The sequence below is a fragment of the Mauremys reevesii genome, linkage group 1, assembly GCF_016161935.1.
Source record: "Mauremys reevesii isolate NIE-2019 linkage group 1, ASM1616193v1, whole genome shotgun sequence".
NCBI lineage: Eukaryota > Metazoa > Chordata > Testudines > Geoemydidae > Mauremys > Mauremys reevesii.
In genome coordinates, this window is record NC_052623.1 from 226,068,792 (window position 1) to 226,090,812 (window position 22,021).

Below are 22,021 nucleotides of genomic sequence, written 5' to 3' on the forward strand. Positions count from 1 at the left end.
CCAGAGCTTTTCAGACTTCATAGTGGTTCCAATATAAAATACTTTGTTGCCAATGGCCAGGGAGGGACCATGCATTGCCTCTTACTCTCTAGTGTGTGTGGCTATTCATCCTTACTTCATATCCTTTGTTTCTCTTAGAGAGCTCTTCTGGAGAAGAAGCAGAGGAAGAAACGTCTTGAGCCCTTGATGGTACAGCCAAATCCAGAAGCAAAGCTGCGTAGATCAAAGCCCAAAGGGTGTGAGGAGCAGACTCCCTTAGTTGAGACCCACACCCCTTTTCACAGCGATGTTATCCTGCATGGTATGTAGCCATCCTGATCAACAGACATTCTTACTAATGCTAGTTTGTTTTTACCTTAGGGGTGGTCACATTTACATTCCCCAGGGGAATGGGTGGGCGAGAAACTAAAGGGGTTGATTTTGTTGGGTACAAAAGAAGAGCAGCACTACAGCATTCATTTGTTCCTTTTCACTCATCTGCTGCTAAGCAACACTGTGCTGTAAAAAAACTCTCAACCTGAACTGGACTCCAGTGTCAGATAGCTAATTAGACTGGGAAAATATATCCACTTCTGAATGATCTCTTAGAGTTGGACCAAAGCCGTCTGGCTGAATGGAATTGTGTGTGGAACTGTTTCATTTCCTCACCTCCTGAGTACTTTAGTAGTGTTCCCAGAAATGTAGGGAGCTATAAATCTGGAGCAGGAGAAATTCATTGGATTTTTCTGAAGCAGTAAGAGAAAAGGAGGACTGAGAATAAATGAATAGCAGCAACACGCACTATCCTTCAAGACAGTTCTCAAAAATTGCCGTGACAGGCTGACTGGGGAGGGGAAGGCAGTACAGGGGTTGATGAATATTAAATTTAGCTTTCTTCGGTTCCTCTGTCTCCACGGGTGTTCCTTACACACATTGGGTTTCAGCCACCGCCCAATTCCTACTGACACTCTGAGGAATTAAACTGCCCTCTGCTGGTGGCAGGGATTTTTGCTTTCTTTTTCATCTCAGTCCTGGAATTCCTCTCCACTATCCTGTTAATTCACCCTAGTCTCAAATTACAAATTCAAGTGTTGGGTGAGAGAAGTTTTTCAGAGTCTTGTCCCTGTCACATGCAAACAGGATCCATTAGATTTAGGTCTTGCCACATGGCAAGGAGGTAAATTTTGGGATCAGTGGGCCCTGCACGTGGCAGGGAGGGGACAGCAACATAGCAGCAAAGTGTTGATAGAAAGGAAAGCCATAGGCACTATGGGAAAGCAAGGAGCTGGGGCAAGAGCTCAGTGGTCTCACAGCGTGACAGTGCAATAGTGGCAAGAACCATTGGGGACAGTGACGTAGCAGGAGGCAGTCATAAGCTCACAGCCCAGGGATCCCCCACACATGATGGGGCATAGGGGATGACCGTGAAAGCCTCACAATCCTGTGAAAGTGTCAGGAAAAAGTACCATGAGAGTCAGGATTCTTGCAACCTATCAGGGAAGTAGCAGGGTATGCCTTGGGGTTTTGTGATACACATTAAAGGGATACCATGAACTCAAAAGGATAAAAATGAATTTATTAATCTTAGTGGTTGCTCCTAGAAATATATTGTGTCTCCTGGCAGCCCATCTCTTTAAATGTCTCTCCTGTTCTGTGGCGCAGTGGCTGCAGATTGGGAGAGGAGTGAGAGGAGACTTCAGCTGTAGCACTTGCTGGACTGATAGCCTGCTTAGAATTAACTGGGAGAAAGCAGATTGAGAGAAACTTTCTGGCTGGAGAGAGCGCTTCTGAAATGAGACAAGAGAGAATAAAAACACCTCTGAATCACGAAACTAGATACTACAGAAGTCAGAGGAAAGAGGGATGAAAATTGGATAGCTTCCCCTTATATATTTTCAGACCAAGAATCTTTTAAGATGGAGTGAAGGTTGTAAATGTGTCAGTAACCCAAAGGTAACACCTGAGTAAACTGTTGCAGTTTTAAAATACAAAAACAGCAGAAAGCCAAGAAATCCAAAGCAAAGACTGCACTTAAAACAAATTCTAGATAGTTTGGAAATGCAGAGTTAAGGTACCCCAAACAACCTTCGTTCTTCCATATCCCTGGCACATACTGCACCCTCTGTGAAAGTGTCTGTGGCAAGAACTGCAGTATCAGAGCTGCTTTATACGGTTAACCTTGGGTACGTTGGTTCCACCAGAAACCCAGGTGGCGGCTACATATAGTTTGGCATCTTGCTTATAGCTGTGAACAACCCCTAGTTTACTGTGACTCACGTAGTGGAGTATTCATAGACTAACATCAAGGTGATTAACAAAGAACATGACTACAGTCCCTACGTAAAAGGATAAACGGACACAAGTCAGATATTTAGGAATGGCAATATACAAAAACCTGTAGGAGAACACTTCAATCTCCCTGGACACACAATAGCAGATTTAAAGGTAGCCATCCTGCAGCAAAAAACTTCAGGACCAGACTTCAAAGAGAAACTGCTAAACTTCAGTTCATTTGCAAATTTGACACCATCAGCTCAGGATTAAACAAAGATTGTGAATGGCTAGCCAACTACGAAAGCAGTTTCTCCTCCCTTGGTGTTCACACCTCAACTGCTAGAAGAGGGCCTCATCCTCCCTGATTGAACTAACCTCATTATCTCTAGACTGATTCTTGCCTGCATATTTACACCTGCCTCTGGAAATTTCCATTACATGCATCTGACAAAGTCAGTATTCACCCACGAAAGCTTATGCTCCAGTACGTCTGTTAGTCTATAAGATGCCACAGGACTCTTTGTCGCTTTTTACAGATCCAGACTAACACAGCTACCCCTCTGATACATGACTACTGTGGACAGTAAAGGCTTAAAATGGTTGCCCATTTAAAAAAAAAGTCTAGGAGTTTCAATGTGCTTTACAAACATCAATTAATTTAAACTCACAACACCTTGTGAAAATGGAAGTATCATCATTCCCATTTAGGGATGGGGAAACTGAGGTTTGGAGAGGTTAACATGACTTTCCCTAGGTAACACGGGAAGTCTGTTAGAGCCAGATTTAGAATCTAGATCTCTTGATTCGTAATCCGGTACAGTGCTTCTTTGGGAAGACAGTCGTTTCTCCCCTCCCCCTTTTGGAAAATGTCTGGGCACTCAGATGTATCAGTGTTCTAAAAGGGTGTTTGAGCAGGGAGAGGTGAAATGAGATGCCTTTTTGTGATGCTTAACACAGTCAGCGAGTTACAAAAGCAGTGAGATTTCTCCATTCTGTTTCACTTTTGCCTGCAGGCATTGATGGCCCAGCTGCCTTCCTGAAGCCAGAAGTCCAAGACTTAGGGACCAAACTCCAAATCCTCTCTGTAGGATCTTCCACAACAGAAGACGATGCAGATCAAGACAATGATGAAGATACCCTGATAGATACAGCTGCCAAGCCGGATCTGCAAGAAATCCTGCAGAAACGAGGTGAGAGTTGGCTATATGCAGGGTTTGGACAGGTGTCTGTCAGGTTTTCCCAGTTTATAATTTTATTTTTTATTTTATTAGAAAACTAAAAATTATGAGGAATCCTCTCACAATACAAGTGTGCATGTGAGTTTCCATACACAAAGGCAGCCAGCAATTTCAAGAACATACATTGGCGGATGAGTAACAGTCATTCCCTTGTCTAAAATGCCAATACGAACTGGTATATATCTATCACGTTTTAAAAGATTGCAGAAATTCCTTATAATTTCTGCTCTTTCCAAAGGAAGTCGTCACAAATTGCCTCTCTTGGTGTTTCCAGAGTCCAGGACATTTTTATTCCATGTACCTATCTGTATTAATATTGTAACAACACAATATAGTTCTTAAGTATTAGAAACCTCCAAAGCCAACAATGCAGTAATTACTTAGCTGCTTAGGAGACCTGCAGGAAAGGTGCTCTTCCTGATTCAGAGGATATCCCAAACAGCTGTTATAGAAAATATGCGTAAAGGTTTTATTGTCAAATACTGTGTCCCGTTGAGCAGTTTCTCATCAGTGTCCACTTCTGCCAAGTGTATCACATCCATGCCAGTACTGCAGGAAGTCTGTTAGTTGCGTGCTGTCTAAACATTTTGCAGTGAAATAAAAATGAATACCATGTCGTTCGATTCACAGTTTACATTACCTTGCAGTGCCTGTCATCTAAAAGGTTCCCAAAGGACTTAACCTATGAGTTATGTAGTAATTTGTAAGGATCGTGTCATCCACCACTCAGAAGCAACAGTTGTTTATCTATGAACAGCAACATTACACAAGAGTTAGGACAGGAAGTGCAAGAGAATAACTGATTGAAATTACATGGGAAATTTAGGGAGGCAGAATGTAAGTACACAGATTAGAATTTGGCCAGAACACCAGGGTTAACGCCTTTCCTCTTTCAAAATATGCCTTGGGATGTTTATTGACAAGTAATCCAGAACTTAGTTTTATATCTCCTCCAAAACGCAGCACCTCCAGCAATGCCCTGTATGTGCAATACCATACTGGAACATTGGTTTAATATTGATTCGTAGGGAAGAATGCAATTTACAGGATCAACAAAACCATGTACTACAGCACTTCCTGTGCTTTCCCACTCCTAACCCTGCTCACCACAAGAAATCAGATAGGATCATAAAATAAAGTGGTGTGACTCCAACTATAAATCCCAGGAAGCTCACAGAAGTTCCTTCTCAGTTCTTGTTCAAGTATATGCCCAGTGGGTGCTGTGCACTATTGACCGGAGACCGTAAAGCAGCATCTGCAGGCCTGAGCCTACACAGAACAGCTCCTCATGCTCCCATATGAGGTCATGTAGGGAGGTGCGGACCCACTGCCACTCATTTATCTCTCAACCCATCTGTGGCTTGAGACAGAGCAAAACCTGGGCAATGTCTACACTACCGTGGTAAGTCTACCTAAATTACACAACTCCAGCTACGTGAATAATGTAGCTGGAGTTGACATAGCTTAGGTTGGCTTACTTCAGTATCTGTACCACACTGGGTCGATGGGAGAGTGTCTCCCATCTACTTACCTTACTCTTCTCCAGGGGCGGCTCTAGGCCCCAGCACGCCAAGCGCGTGCTTGGGGCGGCATGCCGTGGTGGGCGCTCTGCCGGTCGCCGGGAGGGCGGCAGGCAGGTTGCCTTCGGCGGCATGCCTGCGGAGGGTCCGCTGGTCCCGCGGCTCTGGTGGACCTCCCGCAGGCGTGCCTGCGGAGGGTCTGCTGGTGCCGCGGCTTTGGTGGAGCCGCGGGACCAGCGGACCCTCTGCAGGCACGCCTGCGGGAGGTCCACCGGAGCCGCGGGACCAGCGGACCCTCCGCAGGCACGCCTTTGGGAGGTCCACCGGAGCTGCGGGACTGGCAACTGGCAGAGCGCCCCCCGCGGCATGCCGCCATGCTTGGGGCGGCGAAATGTCTAGAGCCGCCCCTGCTCTTCTCGTTCAGGGTGGACTATCAGGGTCAACCTGAGAGTGATCTGTGGTCAATTTGGCGTGTCTTAATTAGACCTGTTATATCAACTCCCGGTGCATCGATTGCTGGAGCGTTGATCCAGTGGTAGTGTAGACATAGCCTTAATGTCTGCTGTTCTACAGCTTCCCACCTTTCTCACTTACTGTGAGGTTTTTTTTTTCATTTAGTTATTTACTTAGTTTATTGTTTTGTTATTTTTATTTAATTTCAGAACATATGGTTTCAAAGGGGAGATTTCTTCCCTGCCCCCTTCAGGGCTTCTGGTTTAGTGCATTAGCAACAAATTATGCCAAAGACACTGTGGTTTAAGCTCTGCCCACGCAACAGGAATTCTAGTTGTCTCTGGTGTCTCGGAGAGACTCACTTCCCATCAAGGGCAAGGTCTGCTCAGGGTTTAAAGGCAGGTGTAGAAAAGACAGAGAGGCTATGTTGAACCTTGCTTAATGGAACACTCCTTAGCTTCTGAGGGGTCTGCTTCCCCCCTTGCACATCGGCCTCAGCATCTCAGGTGACTGCTGGAACCTTGGCAGCACCCCAGAGACAGCGACTTCTCAGAAAAGAAGACTCTTTCTCTTACCAGGGAAACAAAGAAGAGTGGTAGGTCACCTCATAAATCTCAGTCCTGGGAGACTTTGAGTGCCCTGAGGGGTGGGTTACCCCTTTTCTTATATGGTACCGACATCCTGTTACCAATTTCACTTGGAGTCTCAGACTGAAATCAATACGAAAGCATTGGTACCTGTAACGAGTTGCACACTCACCACTGTGGCACCTCCTGCTGGTTGCTCCAGGAATTAGCTCTGTCCAGCTGTGAAGCACCCTCTGCAGGTGGTGTCTCACCCATTGTTCTGCTCTGCAGTGCTGTCTGGGACCTGTGTTGCTCCCTGGCTTGCGGCATCCTCTTCTGCACACAGCCCTCCGGCTGTGCCCCACTCGGTTCTCTCCCCTTCTGGGGGTATCCTCAGTCTGCACCTGCCCTCGTGGCCAACTGCAGTTTCAAAGTTTAGCCCCTTGCCAGGGACCCTCTGGCGGCAGCCATGTCCTGCCCTCCTCCTCTTCCCTCTACTGCTCATGCTCCCTAGGCCACTTCCCTTTGTCTCTTGCACCTTCTCGGCCCTTTTTTAGCAGGGGATGCAGCCTGGCAGATATCAGGCTGGAGCTTTCCCTGTGCTCCCCTGAGCCTGCCCAACGCTGCTCTATCTAAGGTGCTAGCCCTGGGAGCCAGTCCTCCTCCCTTGCTTGTCAGGGAGAGACTCCTGTCTCTTCTGCTTTTCAGTCTTTATATAGGGCCCAGCCTGGCCCTGATTGGCTGCTTCTAAACCTTCTATGATTGGCCAGGTTCTGCACAGCCGCTCCAAGGGCTGCTATTAACCCTTTGTCTGCCAAAGTGGTGCAGCTGCCCCACTGCAGTACCACATAAGACGTCATGTGCAGAAAAGTCTTCCATGCACAGAGTGGCTCCTACGTCAGTACCTTCAGTACCTCTCAGCACCTTGATGTACACAGGGCTTCTACCTGCAGTATAGTACCATCCAATGTTAAAGAAACTGCTCCGTCAACTTTGCCAGTACTGCATGCACCAATTCCTCCTTGGCAGCACTCCACATCCCAGCTCCAGCACCATTGGCTATCATAGCTCTTGACCACCCTCGAGATTCTTTTCCCTGGAAGATCTTCTCATTTTGGATAAACCAGAGTCTCCCTTATTAAGGAGCTCTACTAGATCTCTCTCTTGGGTACTGCACTGACAGCTGCAACTTGATTTCCAACACTTGGTACCAGCACCAATGCCTCAGCCCCCCCCCCCCCTTTTAGCCCAGAGGATGATATTTCTGACTCTGAGGTCTCTGTACAGGGCTCTACCTTGGAACTGTCACACCCTTCTTGAGTCCATTTACTGAAGAGGACCTTGTGGAGACCACCAGGTACCCTAGACCTTTGGGACATAAATACCCTTGGTGACCCCTCACCTATCCCCCTCCTGAGTGGGCTTACTGGAACCCCTGGGGGCATTTTGTGGAACAGTTTTAAAGGGTACCTGCTAGAAAGAAACCCCAACACCCACCAGTACCACATCATTCACAGGCACTGACAGACCATCCTTCGATGCCATATGTCCCCTCGGTACAAGAGGAGCAATAGCCACAGATGGAGGAAGGCTCACCCTTATCAGCCAAGTCCTCCTCCTCCTCCCCGGATGAGGTTGTAATGCCACCATTGTCCTCTTCTGCTGATGACTTTAGGGCTTTCCAGGAGCTAATGAAACACCTGATGGAATCCCTCCAGATCCTGCTAGAAGAGGCCCAGGAGTCTCAACATTCCCCGATGGACATTTTAAATATCATCCCCTCAGGGAAAAATTGCCCTACCAATTAATGAGGCACCGTTATTGCCTTCATGTACTTTATGGCAAACACCAGCCACTATTCCACCCAAGCAGGAAGATAAAATATGTTTTATTACAGGTAAAGGAATGGAGTACTTCTCCCATCCCACCCCTAATTCCCTGGTGGTGGACGTGGCTAATGAAGGAAACCATCAAGCTCACTACAGACCCTCTCCTTTGGACAAAGAGGCTAAACAAATAGACTTTCTGGGCAGAAAGAGCTATTCATCAGCAGCTCTTCTATTTTGAGTTGCAAACTACCAGGTTGATGGTGAAATATTATTTAACAGTTATTCCAAGTTCACCACACTTTACTAAATGCCTGCCACGAGACTAAAAAGACCAATTTCAGTCCTTCATCTCCGAGGGTCAGTTAATCATGAAAGCCTCCTTGCAGGCCACTCTCGATGCCACTGACACAGCTTCTAGATCCCTGGCTACTACTGTGGATATGCAAAGAGCATCTTGGCTTCAGCCTTCTGGACTCCTGAAAGAGGTGCAGAATACCACTGAAGATCTTCTCTCTGAAGGGCTCAAGCTCTTCAGCACAGACAGAGACTCCTCATTCTACACCCTTAAAGATTCAAGGGCAATGCTATGGTCACTGGGAATTTATATGCCTGCAACAAAAAGACACTTGAGCAGGTCTCAAGCTGCACAGCGTTCCAGACCGTTCAAGTAGCACCCAAACCAGACTTTCTTAGATCTTCGGAGCCTTTGAGGAGGAGATCCAAACCTCACAAAAGAGGACCACTCCCCCACCCCCTACAACCACCCAATCTGCACTCCCTACTAAGAGAAATTTTTGACAGATTGGTCAAGAGCATCCTATTTCCCCAGATCCTCTGCTGTACAATTCTACCATTCCACCCACTTTCAGTGATTGAATATTCCACTTCCTACCTGCCTGGAAGCACATCACCTGAGACAAATGGATATTAGAGGTGGGTGACATGGAATATTGCAGCACCACCACCACCCACCTCCCTTCCCTGTTTCTTTTCAGGTACCTCTCTCATGAGGCACTCTTAAAGCAGGAGGTCCAATCTTTCCTGCTCTTGGAGCAATCAAGCCACTTTCCCCTGAGTTTGTCAGAAGAGGGTTCTAGTCCAGCTATTTCATAGTCCCCAGAAGGCGTAGAGGGTGGAGACTGATCCTTGATCTTAGACATTTGAATACCTATGTCATTTCATAATGCTTCAGGATAGTGACGCTAGCCACCATAATTATATCCCTAGATCTGAGAGACTGGCTCATTGCACTTGATGTCCAGAACACCTGTTTTCATATAGGTATCCACTCCTCCCACAAGCGTTTCCTATGTTTTGTAATAGTCCCTGAGTGTCTTTACAAAGGTCCATTCAGCAATAGTGGCCCACGTATATCAGTGGGGTATCACAATATTCCCACAGTTAGATGACTGGCTTCTCAGGAGTCACTCAGCAACCTCCAAGGCACTTAGGCCTGGTCTACACTATGGGGGGGGGGTCGAACTAAAGTACGCGACTTCAGCTACGTGAATAGCGTAGCTGAAGTTGAACTACCTTAGTTCGAATTTCCTACCTGTCCAGATGCCGCGGGATCGAACTCCACGGCTCCCCCGTCGACTCCGAGTTCCGGAGTCGACGGGAGCGCGTTCGGAGTTCGAACTATCGCGTCTAGATTAGACGCGATAGTTCGAACTCCGAGAAGTCGAACTCTCCGCATCGACCCGGCGGGTAAGTATGGACCTACCCTTAGAAGCCCTCAATGGGTATAAGAAATAGGTCTCAGTTTTTGCCCATCCTACCATGGCTGGATTACTTAAAGGCTTATACAACTTGTTTCCCCCCATACAGAACCCCACTTCTCCATGGGACCTTAATTTTCTCAGTGCCTTTAAACCAGTGCCTCCCTGTTCTCTCCTCCAGCTCTATCACTTGTGATAGATGAATAGGAGAACTCAGATATTAGGAATGGCAATGTACAAAAACCTGTAGGAGAACACTTCAACCTTTCTGGCCACACAATAGCAGATTTTAAGGTAGCCATCCTACAGCAAAAAAACTTCAGGACAGACTTCAAAGAGAAACTAATGAGCGTCAGTTCATTTGCAAATTTGACACCATCAGCTCAGGATTAAACAAAGATTGTGAATGGCTAGCCAACTACAAAACCAGTTTATCCTCCTTTGGTGTTCACATCTCAACTGCTAGAAGAGGGCCTCATTCTCCCTGATTGAACTAACCTCGTTATCTCCAGACTGATTCTGGCCTGCATATTTATACCTGCCTCTGGAAATTTCCATTACATGCATCTGACGAAGTGGGTATTCACCCACAAAAGCTTATGCTCCAATACATCTGTTAGTCTATAAGGTGCCACAGGACTCTTTGTTGGCTTTTACAGATCCAGACTAACACGGCTACCCCTCTGATAGGAGAACTCAGTGTGCTCATAGTAGACACACCGTTCACTGCCTTCTTTATAGACATGGTCACACTACATCCCAATCCTTGTTTCCTTCCTAAGGTCTTTTCAGAATACCATATTAATCAGGAAATCCATTTACAAGAGTTCTATCCAAATGAAAATTGTGCGAGCAGCTTCTGTTACACGTGGGCATAGTTAACTGAATGAACGTATAAACTAAGCAGTATGGTATATCATGTGTATGTATTAATAAAAGCCAGACAGCTTCTTATTCATTTCACTAAAGTGTCACTAGTAATATGGATTTCAAGGCTCAGAAAGCAATATTATCCCACAAGAGGAAAACTCACACTAGGAACATAAGAATTAATTCATAATAACATAATGTTCGTGAGATACTCGGTCTCACAAACTACAGCAAGGAGCATCAGAGAAATATGTAAAAATAAATTTATATAACATAAGTGCCTGAAATTAGGCTACTGAGTTCCTATTTCGGTACCTAAATAAATGGTCTGATTTTCAGAGATGTGGAAATACGGGTTTAGGTGCCTAGCTTTAGGTCACCCCATTTGAACATTTTATCTTTATTGCATTAAAGACAGTTAAAAGGGAATCATTACTACCCTAATATTACTTTTCCATGGAAATAGTCATTACAGGTATGTTGTGGGTTAAAGTGAGGATAGGAGCAGGGAAGGTAACTGAGGGACATGTGAATTGGTGATGCCATGTGTTTGTGACACCTTCCATTAGAGGTTACCTAGTCCTGCATTCTGACAGGGATCTCAGGCAGTTTGAATTTCGATGAGGACACCGAAGAGGAGGAAGAAGCTGGAAAGAGGTCAAGATCTCATTCACCATATTCTGAATCTGAGAGGCCTAGTTCCGCAACCAGCCAGAAATCTGCTACAGTAAGTGTCATGAAAACACTGTTCTCAATGAGAATCAGAGCCATGCTTTCTAGTGCCCATCTGTAAGGTGCTGGCGTGCGTCCAGCCCACAAAGGACTCACTCTCACAACCAAGTCTCCTTCCAGGCACAGTTTTATTTTCCAGACATAAGCAAAAAAACTTAACAGAAACAGTCCTCAGTCCACCTAACGGACTTTTCCTCTTTTGCTTCTCTGTCACTTCTGCTTCAGGACTTACTGCAGGATTCTTTCTTGCTCTTTTGGCTGAGCACTGTCTCCCAGGACTTTCCCCCTTGCGCCCCTTCCCCCTCCCCCAGCAGATTCCCTCAGTCTCCCCTCTTAGGGGACTCTGGCAGCTTCTTCCAGGGAACTCCTTGATGCTCCTGCTCCCCTACTTCTCCTTCCTTACTGATAGCCTGGTTGTAGGGAACACGTGATTCCCCTCCTCAGCTGCACCTGATTAATGAACAGGGCTGGCTGACCCCAAGCTCTGACCATTAGTGAAGCTGACCCCCAGTTACAGTACCTCAGTGTTAAAACATGCTAGTTCCAGCCCCTAGTCTGTAGCCAATGTGCTCAGACCTGAATCCAGAGGCAAGCCAGGGTGTTGGCTTCCGTACCTCATATCCAGTCCTCCACTAGCTTCCACCGCCATCTGTGTCCCTTTGTTGATATTCTGCATCTTGACTGTTGTCACTGTTCCTCTAGTGCTCACTCCTGCTATGGGGAGAGTTAATTCCACTCTAGATACAGTCTGAGCAAGCACAGACACACTGATGGTTTTAGCCGTACCATCATACCGGGGTTTTCCCCAGCCTGTCCCACTCCAGGATCCAGACTGACCAGAAAATGCTATTCCTCATACTGTCTTTTTTTACAATACATTTCAAGCTTTGCTTAGTGATAAATACTACGCTAAAAGGGACATTCCTCCCTTTGAATATAACAGCTTTTCACCCTGCATCCCCTCCCTAGCAAGCCATTCTACCCTCTAGTTACTGGGGACTCCAGCCCAGCTTTTCCTTCCTTAAAGGGATATTCTTCTCCCAGGGTAGGAGACACTTCTGTCCTGATTTCTTCTTCTCAGTGGAGCATTTGAAACACAGAGATCTCTGATCCAGCATCCCTTCCTTCCCCAACAGAGCAGTTTCCTCTTGTGATATGGGGGCCTCCTACCCAACAGGCCATTCTTCTCTTGGGTTACTAGGGCCTCTGACCTTGATTTCACTTTGCTAATGGGATAGGTCTTCCCACAGGACACAGGTGCTTCCTGCACTGCATCCCCAGAGACAGATGCGCAGCTGGGAGAAGTGGAGAACTTGGAGGAGTTTGCATTACGCCCTGCTCCCCGTGGCATTACAGTGAAGTGTCGAATCACTAGAGATAAGAAAGGAATGGACCGAGGCCTCTTCCCCACCTACTATATGCACCTGGAAAGGGATGATAACAGAAAGGTATTGGGACTAGCACACAGTCTCTAGCCCTGGGCCAGGGCCGGCTCCAGGTTTTTTGCCGCCCCAAGCGCAAAAAAAAATAAAAAATAGCCAGAGTGAAGTGCAACCCCGCCCCCCAAGTGCCGCCCCTTGAAAAGAGCGCCCCCAAAGGGCCGGAATGCCGCCCCTTGAGAAGTGCTGCCCCAAGCACATTTTTGGAATGCTGGTGCCTAGAGCCGGCCCTGCCCTGGGCTACTGAACTTCTAGTACAAAACCTTTGGGTGTGTTGTGGAGCAGTGCTTAAGTGGGAAAGGAACCTGGAGCTGAAAGGAGAAAGCTTGTGAAAAGTGGGAGGAGTGCATATTTCTATCTGGGCAGGGTACGAAGGCAGCAATTGGGAGGTGTGGAAGCAGTAGTATAAAGAAAGTGAGCTAAAGCAGGAGAAAAAGAAAAGCGGAGGGATGAGTAGCTGGTAAAAATTAGGAAGGAAAGGTGCTTAAAACCTGAGCCATTGGGTGGGCTAAAGAGAGCTGAGATTTGGGGCTGTTTGCTCATGGGCTGAAGAGAAAGGTCAGTGGCATGGAAGTGGCATAAGGCTAGCAAGAAGGGGTCTGCCAAAGTGGGTGGGAATTAATGGGCAGGGGAATGGTGATAGGGACAGTGGGATGGAGGTCGAAAGTAGTGCTGTGCCTCTGGGCTCTTCCAGAGCTTCCTGTCATGACCAAAGTTTTGTGTTTCCAGACGTTTCTTCTTGCAGGGAGAAAACGGAAAAAGAGCAAAACATCCAATTATCTCATTTCAATTGACCCAACAGATTTATCCCGGGAAGGGGAAAGTTTCATTGGAAAACTCAGGTGAGAGCCGCAGATAAAAGCCATCAACAGGTGCACAGTCTCTTTGTTCATGTACTGCAAGAGAGGTTGGAGTTCCTGTCTTGCTGAGTCAGAGCCAAGGGCAGCAATCTAGTCCAACTCCATGGGGAGTGTGACCTCACCCTCTCTTGGTTCACCCCTGGCTGTCCCTTTGGGACCAGTATCTCTTTCAGAGAGTTGACTGTGGCCATTTATGTGAGGAGTCCTGGCTTGAGGTTTTTCCAGGTCAGTTTATGGGCTCAGTGTAACAGATACTTTCTTTAGAGCTGTTTATTGCACTGCTGATGGGAAACCCCAGATGGGAATGTCAGGAGAGGCTGACAAGGTCTAATTATGTCACATAGTCTCACATAGAACATCCCACTAACTCTCTGTTTCCTGATTCTAGGTCCAACCTTATGGGAACAAAATTTACTGTCTATGATCATGGAGTTAGCCCAGGCAAGGCACAAGGGCTAGTAGAAAAGGCCCATACCCGACAGGAGCTTGCAGCCATTTGTTACGTAAGTTCCTTTTATTTTTTTGTCCCCTTCCCCAAGCTCCTGAATCACTTAAACCCAGATGTTGGGGATGGGAGGCATCCTGCAGTTACAGCCACTTTGGCTGTGGTCTTATCAGGACTTTCAAGCCAAGCTGGGTCAGTATTTGGATTGGAGACCTGCAAGGAAAACTCTGGGTGCTTCAGGATGTTAGTGATTCTGCAGCAAGTTTTCTTAATTCTGCATCAGTACTGTAGCAGTACAACAGGATAACTATAATGGGTATTGGATGCTGGAGGACTTTCAGATGAGTCATAGGATATGTCTACAGTACTCGCCAGATCAGCGGGCAGTAATCGATCCAGTGGGGGTCGATTTATTGCATCTAGACTAGATGCAATAAATCGACCCCCGAGCGCTCTCCTGTTGACTCCTGTACTCCACTGCCACGAGAGGCACAGGCAGAGTCGACGGGGGAGCAGCGGCAGTCAACTCACCGCAATGAAGACACCACAGTGAGTAGGTCTAAGTACGTCGACTTCAGCTACATTATTCACGTAGCTCTGGGGTTCTCAGACTTTTGTACTGGTGACTCCTTTCACACAGCAAGCCTCTGAGTGCAAGCCCCCTTATACATTAAAAACACTTTTTTATATATTTAACACCATTATAAATACTGGAGGTAAAGTGGGGTTTGGGGTGGAGGCTGACAGCTCATGACCCCTCATGTAATAACCTCGTGACCCCCTGAGGGGTCCTGACCCCCAGTTTGAGAACCCCTGACGTAGCTGAAGTTGCGTAACTTAGATCAATTCCCCCCCCCCGCCCCCCCAAGTGTAGACCAGGGCATAAAAACAAGGTCTTGATTGCTTGTGGTTCTTCAAGATCTCAGTGGCACATTAACAACATACGAGGTGTGTTAACTCCAGTTCTGTCCAGTTTCTACTCTGGCAATACTAGTGCCCCCTGGAGTTTCCATTGGATACAGTATTCTTCATTTCCCATCCTAAAATATTGTGTAGTGTTTCTGTGAGCTCTTAAAACAAGTATAATGTATCACCTAAAAGGTGGCTGTGTGTTAAACAGTGATGAAGTGATTTCTATGTATGTACAATCATCTATTCAAGTTTGTAAAATGTTTGCTATATACATGTAAAATCATTATCCTATTTCTCAGGTCTCTTCTCAGAAAGACCTGAGATGGAATAAGACAGGTTCCAGCTCCAAGGACCTACAGCAGAGGTCCCCAAGCTGTGGAGCGTGCCCCTCCGGGGGGGAGGGGGAAATGAATGTTTGTGGGACACAGCCGGGAGGGAGCACTACCCAGCTCTGCTCCTGGCCCCAGCTGCTGGCCCTGTGTTCAGGGTTCTGGCTGCCGGTCCTGCACCCTGGGCTCCACTTCGAGCTGCAGCTGCCGGCTCGGGGATCCAGTTGCTGGTCTCCACCCACAGCTGAGGCTCCGCTTCTGCTCCTGCCCCTAATCTCAGCCCCCTACCCGTGTCTGCCCTCCCCCCCCCCCCCCCGAGCTGTGGCCCCGCTCCAGGCTCCAGCTCCGGGGGGAAGGAGGGACCATGGATAAGGGTGTGGGGGGTGAAAGGTTAAAAAGTTTGGGGACCACTGACCTATAGTCTATATCAGTAAAATGCACTAGTATGTTAGGGGAAGCTGTATAACTAATATTAATGTTATACCTGATTTTTATCATATGTGTTAGGAACTCTAAGAAGCCATCTTGCTGGAATAAAATCGAAATAGCCTTTGAGATAGATTTTTTTAGGTTGAAGGCATTAAACAGTTGGTGACTAGAGGACCAAGAAAGTCTGTTTCTTCTTCAAGTAATGGTCCCTATTGTATTCCACTGTGGGTTACACATGTGCACCATGCACCCAGAGTCAGAGAATTTGAAAGCACTGTCTGTTGGTCCACGCATGTGCCTCAGTTCATCTCATACTCCCAACCGCAGGGCAGACCGACTGCCTCTTCAGTTCCTTCTCATTGCCGCGTGGTCCAGGTCAGAAACTTAGTGTCTTCAGCTCTGATGTCGTTTCTGAAAAACAATAGTGTTAGCTGTAAATAGTTTGTAGTTTTAGAAGTTTTAATAGATTTAGTAATTTTGATCATTTTAATAGTTTTAGAATTAGATTAGGCTACAGGGGTCCCCTGCATTCTCCCCCATGCCCTATTCGGGTACCTGACTGTGCCCAGAACTCCAGGCTACAAACTTTGCACCTCCTGCCCGCAATCCTTCTCCATCAGTGATGACCCCCAGCACTGCCTCTACTGCTTGGGACAGGCTCACATTGCAGATTGGTGCAGTATTTGTCAGTCCTTCCCAAGCTGCACCCGAGAAGGACAGGCTTTTCCTAAGTACCTCATGGAAATGGCCATGAGGCCTCAATCAGATCCAGGCTGGGGAATCCCCCCTGTACATCATCCTGAATCAGCAAGAAGTGTGCCTCCTGCTGTAAAGTCCAACTCCGGTGCCGGAGGATCCACCCCCACAAACCCCTAGTCGGGAGATCAGGAAGCACTACCATAAGCATTGGGCTAAGTCTTCCTCTAAGTCCATTCCAAAGATACTGGATGTGCATATGAGCAAACCCACTGACTCAGCCCAGGAGGATGTCATACGTCCCCAGTCCCATAGACACGATAAGAAAGCCATGAAACATAGGGCTTCACCAGCTGCACACCACGCTTCATCAGTACCATCATCCCCAACTCTTCATAAAACACCGAGACCTTCTGGCACTGGTGAATGTAGACCACCACCGGATACCATACTCATCACTGGCACTTGTGGCCCAAACAGAAAGGTGCCTATTAACCAGGGAGGTCCAGAGCCGTGGCCACACCACATAACATTTTCGCTCCCTCAGATCCTGAATCCCCTCCTCCATTGTGACTCTCCATTTCCAGAGAGTGTATGTTGCCTTCCAGAGACCTGCTGGTAGGATGGAGCTTATCACCCCCATCATACACAACTTGTACCTCCCCATCAGCACCGATGTTATCACCATTGGAACCTGAGTCTGCCCTTTCCTCCTCAAGAGACTCGGAACCATGAGAGGAGCCACACCCCAGGAGACCCACAAAACCCTGGAACCAACCAACGCCTCACCTGGCTCAGAGCCATTGGTACCTCATACCATGGGGACCCCTGCCCTAAGCTGTTGACCTCACCTACTGGCCATACTGGGGACCCTGGCACCAGTGCCCACCTTGGGAATCTATCTGATCCGCTAGGGAGTCACCACCTGACTCCATCCAGAGAATTTCCAAATGGATTTTGGGACGCAGTCTACACTTCTATAAGTTCTCGAACCTCCCCCCTTCTTTGGGGGTATCAGAGCACTCCATGAGAGCCCAAGCCATGACTGTAGTATTTCTTCAGGACGTACCAAGGTGGCCACATGGAGCTCTGTTCACATGTTTGCAAGACATTGTTCCCTTATATAAGACTTGGCTACTGATGCCTCATTTGGGATAGCTGTTCGCTGCTCATCCTTGCCATCCTCATCCTTGCACCCTCCTCTTGCTTAAGTACTGCTTGTCTGTCACCCTCAGTGAAATACAAAGGACCATCACTCGAAGAAGAAGAGGAGGTTACTTACCTGTAAGTGGTAGTTCTTTGAGATGTGTGGTACTTCTGTGTATTCCAGTACCCGCTGTTCTTCCTCTCTGCTTCGGATCTTATCTGATTCGCAGTGGAGAAGGAACTGAAGAGGCAGTTGGTCCTCCCTGCCCTTTATCATCTTGGTCAGGAGCACAAGGCAAACTGGGGCACATGCATAGACCAATGGATGCTACTTTCAAATTCTCCGGCTCCAGGTGCATGGTGCGCATGCATAACCCACACTGGAATACATATAGGGACCACACATCTTGAAGAACCTCCAGTTACAGGTAAGTAACTTCCTCTTACTCCACCTGTAGGGCAGCGAAGATATATGGAATTCCCTGCTGCACTTTGCAGTAGACTTGTTTGTTTCAGGATGAAAGTTAAGCCATATGCTGACTCCAAATCCCCCATGGGGTTTCTTTTATCTTATCTACAGGGTCACACTTTGAGAGAAACTACTAAATATAGCCTTAAAAATAAATCAAAAGCTAAGGAGAATTAAAGACATTGTCCATTTAGATTATAAGGTCCCTGGAGAGTTGACAAAGTACAGACGCAGTCAGAGTTATGCTGTCTATAATTGTGTTTATACCTCTGTTGCTAGCAGGGATCTAGCACATTTCCCCTCAACAATATGAACCACATTTATTGTCCGAGAATAACACTAGCCAAATTGTGTAATAAAACCATGCTTTAGGTTATATTTGGAAGATTATCTATAATACTGTTTGGTTAATGTGGTTTTGGAGGAGAAAAAGAATTGTATCACTAATAGTCAAGGAAACAATGCTGATTGCAACAGTGTTTAAATACAAATGTAGCTGGCATGTTTCTGATTCCAGGGTAGACTGGGTATTAAAGGTCAATCTCATTATCTTCTCTTCTGGATGAGGTAGTGTTGAAAAGAACTTATTTCCTTGTCTTTTAGGAAACCAATGTCCTGGGATTCAAGGGCCCCAGGAAGATGTCCGTGATCATTCCAGGGATGAACATGAACCACAAGCGGATTCCAATCAGACCACGAAATGTAAGTTTGGAACTGGGTCAGATTCCAGTGGCGCAAGGAAGAAAGTTTTAATGTCTCAGAGATCCAAATGTCAATTATTGGCAATCATAGACATTAGAGGAAAAAGACCTGTTGGGTCCCAACTAGCCCATCCCCTGGCAGTTAGCATGGGATTCTTCACTACACTGTGCTTTTCCAGGCCACTTTTAAATTACTCCCGTAATAGGATTCCACCATTGCCCTTGGGAGACTGGTTAATCTGATAGGTCTCATGATTGGTAAACTTTTCTTGATATTCAGCTTAAAATGTCATTTTCTTAATTTCAGCATATTTCTTCTTGCTTGTAGCCTTTGTGCAACTATCTACATTTTGCCTCTCTCCTTACTTGTCATTTAGCCAAGCGGACCATATTTAGCTCTTTTTTTATTCCTGTAGTGCATAGGAGCCCTAGTCATGGCTGGACTCCATTGTGCTAGGTGCTGTACAAACACAAAACAAAAGGACAGTCCCTGGCCTAAAGACTTTACATTCTAAGTATAAATCAAAAGATGACAGGTGGATGCAGACAGAGAAAGAAGCACAAGAAAACAATGAGGCAGTATTGGTCAGCATGACAGGCAGTGGTCTCAGCACACCAGCAGCCTAGCCATTGTCCAGTTTTTATTTTTTTTCAGGAATCATAGAAAAGGAGAGTTTTAAGGAAGGATTCAAACAAAGATAATCAGATCAGATTTCAGGTCTCTACAGGGAGGGCCTCCCAAGCATGAGGTGCAACGTGAAGAAAGCATGAAGGTGCTGTTGGAAAATTTTAACAAGTGGGTGATGAAGGCTGACATCATGGGCCAAGCGGAGATGGGAGTTGACATTTAGATAGCGAATGAGAGCTAAATAGAGTGGGGATAGGCTATAAAGGGCCTTGAAAGTGAAGCCAAATAAGACTCTTATGTCTGATGTGATAGAGAAGTGGAGGGATATATGGAGAGGAATGACATGGTCAAAGCAAGAGGCCAGGAAAATGCAGCATTCTGAATGGATATGAGTGGAGCAAGACTGCATTTGTTATGCCCAAGAAAAGGATGTTGCAGCAATAGACACCCGAGATGATGAGAGCCTGAACGAGTGTTGTAGCTGTGTGGATGGATAGGAAAGACCATATATTAGAGATGTTATGCAGAAAGAATCTGCAAGACTTAGACATATCCCGGGGGCAAGAGGAGGGGATTTGACTCAGAGCTGGTGAAAAGGAGGCTGGGATTGCAGGCAACGGATTCAGTTAAGTTGGAGAAGCAGAGTTATTTCTCTAGGAAGATGGCAGAACGAAAGGAGGAGAGAACAAATCTGTAGTGGAGGAAGCGATCCTGGTCACAGGATTTCTGCCAGACACACTCCACAGCGCAAAAGCCCGAGCAGGCGCAGAGGAAGTGGATGTTGGGGGTGAGCCAAGGCTGGGTTCTGGCTGAGCAGACATTGTGATGAGAGAGAGGCAAAACAGTCAAGAGTGAAGCATGGAGAGAAACAACATATCAATGGAAGAGAGGACATAAATACATTTATCTAACCCTAACTGGTTTTTTTTCCACTTTGCGGAACTCTTTCCAATTTGTCAGTAGTTTTCTTGTAATTAAATGCCCTGAACTGAATACAGTATTCCAGATGTGCTCTCACTAGAAATATATAGGACCAGATGTGCCAAGGCACAGCCCTTATTAGGGGACAATATAGAGCCAACCACCCCAGTGTGAGCGATGGGAGTCATTGTGTCTCAGGAGGTCACTATGCCTGATTGAGCTCTTGGAGATCACAGTTGATTCATTATCCCTTAGGAGAATGCCATATGCATCCACTAGATCAGGGGTTCTCAAACTGAGGGTCAGGACCCCTCAGAGGGTCACCAGGTTATTACATGGGGGGTCATGAGCTGTCAACCTCCACCCTAAACCCTGCTTGCCTCCAGCATTTACAATGGTATTAAATATATTAAAAAGGGTCGCACTCAGAAGCTTGCTGTGTGAAAGGGGGCGCCAGTAAAAAAGTTTGAGACCCACTGCACTAGATAGTGCAATAGGGGGGATCCAGTCCATTGCCCTGTCTCTTTTCCCTATCCATTTTGTTGGCCTTAAAATCTATGAGTCTAAGAGAGGCCCATAGTGCTCAGGAGAGCATAGGGACTGCAATCAAGGCTGGCCCCTGGGATACAGGGTTTAGGAGTGGCTCTCTGTGGCTTGGCTCAAATACCAGCCACAATTTAGCCCATATAGATTCATCATCATCTACATGGTCTGTGACATGATGCCTCTGAATAAGCAGCGACTGTTCTTCTCTAAATGATGGCCCCACTGCCATTCCTAAATGTAATTTGTTGATGCCCATTCCCAAAGGCCTATGGGCATCCTTGCAGAAACAAATAAAACCAGAGATACAATTAATTAGTAAACCTATTTAAAAAACAAACCCAAGAAGCAACAGACAGCTCACTACATCCTACTTAAATTTTTACCATAAATACATTTATCACTCAACCCTCCCCAAACAACTGCTTTCCAAGCATCTCCCTCCATGGAATAACTTCAGTTTGGATAGTTTTTCTCAGTTTTAATAGCTTTTATTTTTTAAGGTTGAAGTTCATTTTGTCAGTTGTCCTTGCCACTTTGTCCTCACTACTGTTTGCAGTTCCTCCCAATTTACTGTTCTTCTCAGATGTAGTGAACGTGCTGTTTTACCCCCCTTCACATGTCCGTGTGTTTGTGTACCTATACCTAAACCGGGTAGAATCGGGGGAAAGCACTTGAATCCATACATACTTGTCGCCCACTGCAGCTTTTGAATTTCCCACTACAACATCCCAACTTCTTGCATCAGGGAGTTAAAGATACCCTGGTTATTTCTTTTTGCTTTGAAGGTTACAAGGTGGGAATTGGAGGTTTGGTACTGGAGGAAAAGGCTCCCAGGGAGTTAGAAATAGACTCCTGCCAGTACATTGAGAGCGGGTGCAGAAGGTGCTCTCACTGTGTCTCCTGGTTAGGATTGCCTGGGCCCAGAAGGAGAGAGAACCTCAGGACTGGGAAAGTATGGAAATATCTCCATGGTACCTGCAGGATCTTATTTCAGTAGGGTTGAGTTCACTGTTCACTAGATCGGGGGACTCATGGTTGCAGAGTAAACACAACCTGAGAGAAACAGTGACTAAAAGTGGACCCTCCCAAGTATAATTTTTCTCTTGAGCAGGAACATGAGAGTTTGCTATCAAAATGGCAAAATAAAAACCTGGAAAACCTGATTGAGCTGCACAACAAGGCTCCAGTCTGGAATGATGACACTCAGTCGTACGTCTTGAATTTCCATGGGAGAGTCACTCAGGCCTCGGTGAAGAACTTCCAGATTGTCCATGAGAATGACCGTAAGAGCTAAGGGTTGTGCTGGGGTGGGGTGGGGTGG

General features: G+C 46.5%; 1 protein-coding gene across 6 annotated transcripts in view; it reads left to right on the forward strand.

Annotated features, from left to right (window-relative positions):
• Positions 1–22,021, forward strand: part of TULP3 (TUB like protein 3) — an 80,302-nt gene that overhangs the window by 54,434 nt on the left and 3,847 nt on the right. For all 6 annotated transcript variants that reach the window (XM_039538167.1, XM_039538173.1, XM_039538183.1 and 3 more), the window contains 8 exons: positions 139–301; positions 3,267–3,443; positions 11,044–11,174; positions 12,430–12,627; positions 13,348–13,460; positions 13,867–13,981; positions 18,508–18,606; positions 21,812–21,983. In XM_039538167.1, coding sequence (XP_039394101.1) covers positions 139–301; positions 3,267–3,443; positions 11,044–11,174; positions 12,430–12,627; positions 13,348–13,460; positions 13,867–13,981; positions 18,508–18,606; positions 21,812–21,983 — 1,168 coding nt within the window. The remainder of the gene's footprint in view (positions 1–138; positions 302–3,266; positions 3,444–11,043; positions 11,175–12,429; positions 12,628–13,347; positions 13,461–13,866; positions 13,982–18,507; positions 18,607–21,811; positions 21,984–22,021) is intronic.